The sequence below is a fragment of the Melanotaenia boesemani genome, chromosome 1 (genome assembly GCF_017639745.1).
Source record: "Melanotaenia boesemani isolate fMelBoe1 chromosome 1, fMelBoe1.pri, whole genome shotgun sequence".
NCBI classification, from domain to species: Eukaryota; Metazoa; Chordata; class Actinopteri; order Atheriniformes; family Melanotaeniidae; genus Melanotaenia; species Melanotaenia boesemani.
Window position 1 is genome coordinate 28625915 of NC_055682.1, and position 11688 is coordinate 28637602.

The following is an 11688-nucleotide window of genomic DNA, read 5'->3' on the forward strand; positions in this document are numbered from 1 at the left end:
TTTAGTCTTGAGTGCTATTTGTTCATTTTAATATCTTTAAAAAAATAAATAAATAAATAAAGATTTTTTTCTGACTCAGATCAGTAGGCTGTTTTTTTGGCGATTGAAAAATAGAAAAACATAGAATTGAGTTAACTGGCTAACTAGACTTTTCATATACATACAAAGTCAAAAAGTAGTAACGGAGTAAGTAAGGAGGACAAAACTGCAAAACAAACCAAAGACTGATGAAATATTTTACTGCAGCCCAATGTGACTCTAACCACGCTGTTCTGTCATTCTAGTGGTCTTCCTGATGGAGTAGAAACGGACATCATTGCAACCATCAAGAAAACTTTCAACTTCAACCAGAATGATGCCATCCATCTCTTTCAGACTCTGATGGAGTGCATGAAGAGCAAAGAACTGGTGAAGATTTGTGCTTTATTCATCAGATTAAAGTTACTTACATTCTCATATTTGCTAATTTCCCTTCACAGTTTCAGGGAGAACAGCAGTGAAATCAAATATAAAGGTTATGTAATTCTGTGGATGTAAATCATCCACAGAACTGAGTGAAATTGGTGCAGGGTTCAAACTCTGAAGCAGTGTTGGCAGCCGTACCCACAGGGGGGCTTTCGGGGATGTAAACAAAGTTTAATGTTGCCACAGAGTCTGTTTTTTGGTGTGTTTCTTTGAAGTTTGGCAAATTTGCCTCCTAGAAACTTGGCTGAATGTTCGATTTTAAAGTTTTGAACATGTTGCATGATTAACAATTGCAATATTATTATTTTTCATTTATTTTCCATTCCATTTTTTATATATACTAAAGCAAACCTAAAAACACCATGAATCGGAACCAAGACCAACAAAATGTATCTTGTATACATTCAAAGTAAAAAATCCTGATAAAGATGCATTTCTTCCTCCTCTCTCTTCTTGAACTGTCACGCTTCCATCACAGCTTAAAAAACCTTTGAATGAGATAATTAAATTTACCCTCTACCATAGAGATAACTAAATAACACAATTTTCTAATCAGATTGCTGAATTATTGCACCACTCACAAAGCGTAAACTGGTACCATATTAAAACAACTTTAAACATCTGGATAATGTCTGTGGGAACCTGATAATCGCTACTATCTTCTTTCTTGGAAAACAGATCACCGTGTTTGACATCAGCTCAGAGGAACACCAGGATATTGATGTAGCCATTCTGAGGGCCTTACTCCAAGGTTAGTAAATGACTACGTTTTAAAACTTTGTCCTCAGACCTCTTTATTGAAGGAACTTGGTGAAAGTCACGTAATTTTGATTAAGTCTATTCATATACTGCAGTTAAGAGGTTAAGATTTCAAGTCTTTGTAATGTTTTCTTTCTGATATAGATATGCTTTGAGAGCACAGTTCCCCCCTGTTTGCCCTTTTCTTTCTGCTCCTGAGATCATGTTACTCACATTCACATGGCTTTTTATTCCAACACTGTCAGTCACTGAGCCTCCTCCTTTCTGCACTGTTAAAATGTGTTCAGATCAGTCCTCCATTAGGCTTTAATGGCTGTCATTTTTATCATTTAATAAATTAAGTTTAAAATGAAAGGGGAAAAACACACCCTCATTCCTCGGCACAACAAGCCTCCTTTAGGCTTGTTGTGCTGAATGTAGGTAGGTGCAGCACATTTTTTTTTCTTGCTTATTCAACCTTCATTCCAGTTCATTTAGACAAAGTCAGGTAGCTGAGAGTGATTGATAGTTCGGGGAAACAAGTTCAGAAACTCTAAAGGCAACCCCCCAGGCCTATTCTGAAAGTGCACAATGAGGCATGTATCTTGTCAGCCTAAGGTGCAGTCATCTTGGTGCAACAGAACATTTAGCCAAAATGTTGTACAGAAGCTCTCAAGCCCTATAAAGGTAATAAATGTTGCTCAGAGGACTTTTCCAATTTCCATTGAAATTATTTATCAGACAGCACAGTGAATGGGGCATCATCTCTGGGTACTGTAACACCATTTGACTAGGGGGGTGTATCTCGCTGCAAATAAAATTAACATGATCATCTTGGGGGGTGGGGCTTGCTGTTGGGGTCATGAGGCGCCCCCTAATATAAAGGGAAGGGAAACAGTACTTTTTTAATGTCCAGGCAATGAATTCTGTTTACAGTGATTATGATTATTTGAACAGATTGCGCCCATATGACAACCAAGCTGATTACAGTGGAAGAGCCCAGTAGACTGAACTGAGATTTACTTTCTAGTCTGATCTGCTCAGTTGTTGTATTAGTGTGTAATTGAGTGTACTGTTACTCTGTGCTACTGCCCCCCCTAATCCTTCTAGCTGGATAAAGGGAATGCACAGTTAATATAACGTACCTGCGTGTGAAATAATATACATTTATGTGAGTGTGTGTTTACACATGGCTACCCGTGTATTTCAGGCACAAATGCGTCTGCCTTCGATCAGCTGGTCCTGACTTTGGCCTGGGACCGTGTAGACATTGCCAAGAACCATGTGTTTGTGTATGGACAGCAGCTACTGGTATGTTCATGTATTTGTTTGTGTGTGTGTGAGTGAAATGATGTTTGCTTAGCTTAGCCGCAGCTAAAAATCTTTGGACTTATTCAGATTGACCCCAAAGTCTCTGTTGGCTACGGTTTGTGCTCTGAAGAGCCAGGGGACTGGGCTCGGGCAGGCTGCCATGAACCGCTTTTCTTGATTGTAACATGAACCCTATTACAGTTGTCTTCATAAACAGCCCTTTGTGCTGATGTTTATTTTAGGACTGAAGGACTCTTGGCTCTTCCATGACTGATAGGATGGATGTGTATTTGTACGCTGTGTATGTTTGTTGTTTAACTTGGTTATATTTTTGGTCTTCTCCCTCTTTGTGTTTGTTTGATAAATAATGATTTGCTGCAAAAATATGCTTCATTGCTGCATTTTTAATTTTGTTTATGTGTTTAGGTGAGTTATTTGGAGCAAGCAATGCTGGATGCACTTGTGATGGACAGGGTGGACTTTGTCAAACTACTCATAGAAAATGGCGTCAGCATGCACCGTTTTCTGACAATCAATCGACTGGAGGAGCTGTACAACACGGTACCACCATGCCGCACAATAACCACTGCATGAAGGAGTTGGTTGAAGAAGTGTTTTTATTTACTTATTTGTATTTTCTTTCGTTCCAGAAACAGCCTCCTAACAACCCAACTCTCCTTCACCTGGTCAGAGATGTTAAACAGGTAGTCGAGCTAATTCATGTCAGGTTAAAAGATGATTTTGGCTGATGAGGAGTAGAATCTTTTTAATCTCTGGGTTTTGTTTTATTTACAGAGTAATCTGCCTCCAAACTATAAAATCACTTTGATTGATGTAGGTCTGGTTATTGAGTATCTGATGGGCGGGACTTACAGGTGCAACTACACCAGGAAACGCTTTAGAACCATTTACAACAATCTTCATGGCAACAGCAGGGTGAGTGGGGGAAAAAATGTCCATTTATTTGATGGTTTTAATGTTTTTCCCACATTGTGATTTCCTTGATGTCCAATTTGAATGATGTGTTGAATTAAGATTGTTAAGTATTGTTTATTTGTTAGAGAAAGTAGTAATGACTCTTTTTTTTCTGTTAAAGCTTTTGTAATTCGTTTTTAAAGTTACTGGAAATCAAGCCAACTAAACTAAATGTTTTCATGGTCTGCACAGAGGTCTGGGCGCCACACAGTAGGACCTGGTTCTCAGTTAAGAAAAAGTCATGAGACTTTTAGCATGCAGGCTGATAAGAAGGAGAAGACAAGACACAACCATTTCATCAAGACTGCACAGCCGTACAAACCCAAGGTAAATTTCAGCTGATGAGTAGAAAGAATAAAGTTTCTTGCATACTCATGCCTAACAGTGAACCCTGTTGAGATTTAGAGTATTTTCTCTACATCTAAGAACTTCCTTCTCTCACCGTTATTCCTTCTCGTCTCAGTTGGAGTCAACTGCTGAGCAGAACAAGAAGAGAAGCAGAGAGGAAATAGTGGACATAGATGACCCAGAGACGAGGCGGTTTCCCTACCCTTTCAATGAACTCTTGGTGTGGGCAGTGCTGATGAAGAGGCAAAAAATGTCTCTCTTCTTCTGGCAGCATGGAGAGGAAAACATGGCAAAGGCGCTGGTGGCATGCAAACTTTGCCGCTCTATGGGCTATGAGGCCAAGAAAAGCGACGTGGTGGATGACACCTCAGAGGAGCTCAAGGACTACTCAAAGTAAGATTTTCTATGCAAGTGTCAGTTCTGAAATTGTATTTGGTTTTAATAAAAGTAAGGCTTGAACTAACATTGGTGATATGTATTAGTGAGTTTGGAACACTGGCAGTGGACCTGCTGGAGCAGTCGTTCAGGCAAGATGAGACCATGGCCATGAAGCTTCTGACCTATGAGCTAAAGAACTGGAGCAACTCCACTTGTTTGAAGTTGGCTGTCTCCTCCCACCTGCGGCCCTTTGTTGCTCATACCTGCACCCAGATGCTGCTATCAGACATGTGGATGGGACGGCTGAACATGCGCAAGAACTCCTGGTACAAGGTTCATAATCCATCTAGATTTTATTTTTGGTTGTGAATTGAATGCTGGGATCATTTCAATGCTGGAATCAACACTTTCCTTCCAAGTTTTAGATGCAAAATGTTAGTTGTTAGAAATAAAAAAAAATATTTATGAAGTTCTCTTTGATACCCAAGTGTGCAGTGAGCCACTGAGAGAAACCAAGACATTCTTTCTTCATCAGTTTATATATTTATATGTATTATTCTTCAGCCTCGTAGTATAATGTTTTACATCTAATCACAGTAAAATCAAAAGCAGTTTCTTCAGCCAGAATTTAACCAGCTCTTACCATGACAGGCACCTGGATATTTCTGGGACATTTAACTCGCTTAGGAACCTTTTGTAAGCCAAGAAAAACACAGCCCAAATTTTCTGGAGTCCTACGTTGTACACGTACTTTATAAAATGCTACTTAAGTTCCCGGTTTATTCTGTGTTATTACAGAAATGACAGACTGTCTTGTCTTTAATTGTCTGTCATTCAGATTTTTATGACCACTTTGCAGCTGACTCGACATGAGTTCCAACATGATCATTGCTGGCTGTACCAAATCAGAAAATATCATCCAATTTGCTGAAAAAATTCTAAATCTTTACAGAGCATCATGTCAGTGCTGCAACCATGGCATAGGTTTCTGGTTGGATTTGGATTTGGGGAGCAAAGCACATTTGTTAAGGCCGTCTTAAGGAATATAACAGCAGCCACCCACATGAGTGTACATGTCTGTGTATGCCAATAGGTGATTCTGAGCATCTTGGTTCCTCCTGCCATCCTGCTTTTGGAGTACAAATCTAAGGCTGAGATGGCTCACATCCCTCAGAGTCAAGACGACCATCAGATGACCATGGAGGACAGCGAGCACAACTTCCAGAACGTAGCTGAAGACATCCAGATGGTAAGATTTACTTCATCTCTGTGCTGTTTTTTTTTCCTCACATTTTCTTTTCTCTCATTGCTCCTTCAATTTGGGCCTCATTAAAACCTCTGTGCAGGATGTTTTTAAGGAGGCCCGATCCCAAGACCACGTGGAGGCGAAAAATGACATGGAGACACAAGTTCGCTCTCGAAAACTGCCCTTAACCAGGAAAATCTATGCTTTCTACCATGCTCCCATTGTCAAGTTCTGGTCTAATACGGTATGTAGATGCAGCTGAAAGCCCACAAAGACACCATCCAACAGACTATTTTCTTTTTTTGGTGGTTTATCCAAGTAGGAGTCTGAGAAAATGCACCTGCAATGAGAAGATGTTTGCACTCAGAAGAATTAGCTCAACATTATCGAAGAAAATGAAAAGCAGATACTGGAAAGTTTCCACTAATGATGAGCCAGAAACTGTATTGTTCACTCAGCAGAAACCTCTCAAGGCACCTAAAAATTTTCATGCATATTTCCTTCAAACGTTTTTAACATGTTCATTAATCTTGTCTTTTCTCAACTCTGAGTCTTCTTTACATGTACAAGCCTGATAGCCTGAGGCTGGTTCCCAGGAGCCTTAGAGTCATCAGTTTTGGTTTTATTTGCAGAGATAGGGATGTTTTCCTGGTTGTTTAAGACTGAGACGTGCTGATAACATCACTAAACTAGCTAGGCTACATAATATAACCTCTCCCCCATGCTTATCTACATCTGCTGTACCTGATTCCACAACACATCAATGCAACCCTGCACCATCGGCTCATGCGTCACCCATGGAAAAATGGAAGGTTTTTTTCCCATCAGTTCACAGCTCACATGTCAAAGTTCAGCTTCTGTGAAAACTGCATACCTGTTCAAGGTTGCACCGTGAGACTGGGAGTGTTTCTATACATCTCTAGATATTTTTCCCACAGTTTGCTTTGATTCATTTTCTTTTTTTTTTTTTTTTTTAAATAGGCTCTATTCCAATTTTAATAAACCACCAGTAAAGCAGTAGTTTAATATTTATTTGCAGGACAAATATCTACAGCAAACATACTGATATTAAGCAGGTAAAATGATCATCATCTTACCTCATTACATTGATAGAGAAAAAGTCAGAGGCTCACCAAATTCTCAAAGAACTTTGAAATCATGAAATGTTTCCACTGAGTAGATACTGATATATACTGTCAGAAGAAAATTGACCTAATAGTTGCAGTTCTGTTATCTGTAGGAACTTGGAGCATGGTCAGAACAACCAATCACAGGACAAAGCAGAAAACCATAAGCTAAAAAAAAAAGGTAGCATGTTGTGTCCTAGTTCAAGTAAAGTTTAAAAAAAGAGACTATTTCTATTTCTCAGCTCAGAGATTTTAGTAGAAGACAGATTTTACAACAAGTGTACTTTAAACCTGAACAAGAAAAAATGGCCAAAAGGAGTAACCAGTGTCATCATAAAGAAAAACTTTTTTTTTTCTTTAGAAATAAAATGTGGATTAATCTACGTTTTGAATCCCATAGTTATTTTAGTACCCTTGCCTCCATTTGTAATATCATAATCTGAGGTTCTCCTTCTCTCTGTGAGCCGGTTTTGTTAAGAACTGTCAATTTCCTCTGAGAGACCCAAGAAGATAAAATTTTTCTTACACTCACCACCTTATCAGGACGGCCACCACTGGCTGAGCTCTGTAGCCAGAGGTTTCAGTTAGAATGGCCGTTAGAAGTGCTGTGTTGAGGCTCAACACATTTATTCCAGCTCAACTCGCTGCATTAAGTTTAGAAAAATAATGCAATTTATAACAGGAAGCCTCTTTCTGAAACTGTCTAAAATTAGGTCCAGCTTAGGTCTGTTATTTCTACACTGTAAATGCATAATTTTGCTAGATACACATAGTTGTCAGAACTACAGAATCCTTAATCACGTGAGAACTTATCCTTTTTAATATCATTTGTGTTTTGTTTTTTTGTTTTTTTCCCCCATAGATTTTTGATGAGTTTTTCCACGATTTCCTCTGTTTTCTGTGTTTAGCTTTTCTACCTGGGCTACTTGATGTTATACTCGTACGTGGTGCTGGTGAAAATGCCAGACTGGCCTTCCCCTCAAGAGTGGGTAGTCATCCTTTACATCTTCACCTCTGCCGTAGAGAAAATCCGAGAGGTATGTAAAACAACAAATAGCTCTTTAGAGAGGCTCCACGGGTAAAATTAATTGTTGTAAAGCATTCGTGTCTCAGCAAAACAGTTTTAAGAAGCTTGTTTTTGCTTAGTGCTCTGGTCCATTAAATTAACAACCCCAAACTAGTGTTGGCTTTTCTCTTCTTCATTTCAAGTTCTCTCCACTGTTTCTCTTCCTTTTCTCCAGATGTTTATGTCTGAAGCAGGCAAAATAGGCCAAAAAATAAAAGTGTGGTTCAGCGACTTTTTAAACGTGTCCGACTTTTTGGCCATTGTGACCTTTTTCATCGGCTTTGGATTGAGGCTTGGTGGAGGCGATACCTTCATCCCAGGAAGAATAGTTTACTGTCTCAACATCATCTTTTGGTATGTGCGGCTCCTGGATATCCTGGCTGTTAACCAGCAAGCGGGGCCATATGTCATGATGATTTCTAAAATGGTGAGTCCTTTGATACTGTAGTAATAATTAGAATTAAAATTGCTTACTGATTGTGGAATTACTGACACTAAATTACACGTTCGTGATTTTCTGTATATAAACATGACTATTTCATCAAGTAATGCAGAAAGTTGTGATTTATGCATTCTGTCTAAAACCACTTTACTAGCAACAACGATCGTTTTAAGAAAGTGTAAAAGAGCTTTTGATGTGTGGCTTGATTTGTTTAGCTTTCTCTACTATTTTCAGTATTTATAAAGGTTTTACATCAATGTTCATGTTTTCACTGTGAACATTCACATTTAAACAGCATTAATCATCACCATGCTGTTAACAGGTATCGTACCACACTATATTATCCTGAAAAGCCCCATCAGTTTCACCGTCTACTGTGCTGTGCGCTTTTTACTACTTGTATAATATCACAAGTGATAGAACACATTTTAACAGAATATTGATTTAAAAACTGTTCCTTCTTTTTCTCCCTCACATTTCATTTGACATTTTGTGAAAGAATACTTGTTGGTTTTCTTGCCGAGATTCACACCAAATGTTAGCGGGTAACTAGCTTAGTTACCTAAACTAGCTAACACTATTTTGATTAAAGGTTTCTATCCTATGGTATTTCTAAATTTGAAACATACCTTATTAAAATAAAATTTTGTATTATTAAAACATATTTAGTTTAATTCACTAGAACATAAAAGTGCTGACATGTATAGTTTCCCGTTTTTCAGTCTCTGCTAAGCTAAGTGTGGGCTAGCTACAGCTCTGAATTAGCATACACGCTGTTCTAAATACACACAAATATAAAAATACTGTGTAACTGAAATTGCAGTGAAATTAATCTCTACAAGAAAACAAACATTTCCCAACTTACCAAACTTCCCATTTCAGTGAAACTAGATTTAATTCAAATGTAGTCAACATGATGCTCCATTGTGTGTACATCGATGGTTTTCATCATCAGCATTACCCTTTTTGCCCTGAGGATTTCAATTTAGGCTTTATAGAGATTTGTACCCATTTGTTGTTTAGGAATAAACACCAGGGGAATAAAACAAACATCAGCTTAATTCTGTTTTGTTTTTGTTTTGTTTTTTCTCCTCTCCATTTCTTAACAAAAAAGTGAAGGGATTCTACACAAAAAAGTTTTGCTGATTTGGGATCCTCAGAGTTTCTACATTTACACTAAAAACTCGTATGTTTATTGCTGCAGGTAGAAATGTCATATGTAATGTTTACTTTTGTGACATCTCTTTCAGGTGGCAAACATGTTTTACATTGTGGTCATAATGTCTGTTGTCCTGCTGAGCTTTGGTGTACCAAGAAAAGCCATCCTGTACCCAGATGAGGAGCCCAGCTGGACACTAGCCAGAGATGTGGTCTTTCAGCCATATTGGATGATGTACGGAGAAGTGTATGCCTATGAAATTGATGGTAAGGATGATTAGGAAGGGAGGGGAAAATACGAGGGAATGCCCAGTTATTGCCTAAGCCTCTTACCACAGTAGAGCCTCACTTAAATGAACACTGAAAATTAAACTTAGCCGCCAGATCATCTCTCCCACTCTGTTTTTTTTTTCTTCCCCCCCTTTCTTCTTCTTTTTATGCAACATGATTCTCAAACTTCCAGTGCAGGTCTCTCTGGGGAAGGCAGGGCTTAACTCTGCTATAAATGGTTTGGATGCATGGTTTAAAGACAGCAATTAAGTGGACATCATATAAGTCAAGTATGTTTGAAATAAAGGTGGAGAAAAACACTTTACTGTGCTACATAACCCTCAGCGTCGGCATCCTTTTTTTTTTTTTTTTTTTATTTTATGTTTTTTTGTATATGTAGTTGATTACTGTTACTTTGACATTGTTATAGTGTGTATATCAATACATGCACATGGACAATACTACCAAAAGCTGCAGCCAACAGTATACAAGTTCATACATCGTAGTAAATAAATACAATTTAGATCATATATAAGCTGTCATGTTCTTTGTAGAGAGAAAAGGCTGCTGACCCTTCCACACAACCAATACTTTTCAAAAAGTCCCTTTCTAGCTCTTCTGTCACAAACCGGAATATTTAATGTGCCACCTGAAGTGTTTGAGGAATACCGTGTCTCTTAGGTTTTTTGGAGTTTCTCCCAGCTTTGCACAGTCTGACCTTGGGCTGAACTTGCTGCGATGTCCACTTCTGGGGAAGTTGGCAGCTATGCTGAATGTTTTCCGCTTAAAAACGACTTTTCCACCTGTAGGCTGATGGGCTCCCAATTGTTTGCAAATGGCCTTTATAACCCCTCCTAAATCCATGGGCAGCAACAGTTGCTGTTGCCTTTCCTTGTGTTATTCTGTTAACACACACCTGAATACCCAGATTTCTGCTTTTATATAGGTGCTCACACTTGCTGATGATCAGTTAATCGAGTGCACTTGATTGGCACCACCTGACTGCTGCCTACTCTCTCATTTCCTAGATTTTACTCAGTTTTTCACACGCTGCTTCTGAATTTTGGCTTGTGAAATCAAGTATGCTGTTAAAGTCAGATTGAATATATCTAATTTCAGCAACCACCAAGGAGCAGATTATTATTTACAATTTTATACCAATGCCTTTGACAAAACATTAGAAATGAATGTAGTGTCTTTTCCTTGCAACCGTTGAAAAGATGGCTGTAACACAAGCTACAAGTGATTGTGTCAAGATTGTGAAATGGTCATATTTATAGATGACTGGTGGACAAGCCCATTGTTTCACTGTGTGTTCATCCTAACAGGTTTCTTTCCTCCACAGTGTGTGCCAATAACAGTGAAGAGGCAGCAAAAGCCCTGTGTGGGCCAGGAGTATGGCTGACTCCTTTCCTGCAAGCAGTCTACCTCTTTGTACAGTACATACTGATGGTTAACCTTCTAATAGCCTTCTTCAAGTAAGTGCACAATGTTTCAGTCTTAAGTAACCCAGATAGAAGTAATTTATACCAATTTAAGACCTTGTTTCACTGAATTTACCTCTTTGGTTTTTTTTTGTGTTTATTCTTGAGAACAACGCCAGTCTTGACTCGTTAACTATAGAAGGTATTCTTCTTAAAGTCATGGTCTGATGGTCTGTTTTCTAGCAATGTGTACATACAAGTGAAATCCATTTCTAATCTGGTGTGGAAGTACCAGCGCTACCACTTCATTATGGCCTACCATGAGAAGCCTGTCCTCCCACCTCCCTTCATCCTTCTGTGCCATATATACTCCCTCTTCTGTATGTGTAGAAAGAGAAAGAAGGAGAGTACCTACGGACCAAGTAATTACCCTCTGCTGTTTACCATTTAATAAAAAATGACAGTTTTAAGTATCAGCTATTTAAGTGTTGCTGCTGCTTTGTTTTTCTTTTCAGAGCTGTTTCTAACCGAGGAAGACCAAAAAAAGCTTCATGATTTTGAGGAGCAATGTGTGGAGACGTACTTCCATGAAAAAGATGATCAATTTCACTCTGGGAGTGAGGAGCGCATACGTCTTACCTCAGAAAGGTGTGATAGTTCTTAGCCCTCACAAAGGCTTTTGTAAAGATCATTGAAACATCCAGTAACACAAAACGGCTTGATAGTAACTGGACGTCTTG

At 38.7% G+C, this 11688-nt stretch overlaps 1 protein-coding gene across 3 annotated transcripts in view; it reads left to right on the top strand.

Annotated features, from left to right (window-relative positions):
* The window catches only part of trpm7 (transient receptor potential cation channel, subfamily M, member 7), a 37634-nt gene that overhangs the window by 16046 nt on the left and 9900 nt on the right, over positions 1–11688 (top strand). For 2 of the 3 annotated variants that reach the window (XM_041981101.1, XM_041981110.1), the window contains exons 9-25: positions 285–408; positions 1144–1216; positions 2414–2514; positions 2941–3075; positions 3165–3218; positions 3310–3450; positions 3682–3816; positions 3953–4230; positions 4320–4548; positions 5309–5464; positions 5562–5705; positions 7497–7625; positions 7830–8081; positions 9347–9521; positions 10870–11002; positions 11192–11370; positions 11464–11596. In XM_041981101.1, the coding sequence (XP_041837035.1) occupies positions 285–408; positions 1144–1216; positions 2414–2514; positions 2941–3075; positions 3165–3218; positions 3310–3450; positions 3682–3816; positions 3953–4230; positions 4320–4548; positions 5309–5464; positions 5562–5705; positions 7497–7625; positions 7830–8081; positions 9347–9521; positions 10870–11002; positions 11192–11370; positions 11464–11596 (2571 nt within the window). Of the gene's footprint in view, positions 1–284; positions 409–1143; positions 1217–2413; positions 2515–2940; positions 3076–3164; positions 3219–3309; positions 3451–3681; positions 3817–3952; positions 4231–4319; positions 4549–5308; positions 5465–5561; positions 5706–7496; positions 7626–7829; positions 8082–9346; positions 9522–10869; positions 11003–11191; positions 11371–11463; positions 11597–11688 lie in introns of those variants that run through there. The other variant, XM_041981118.1, reaches the window with a different exon arrangement.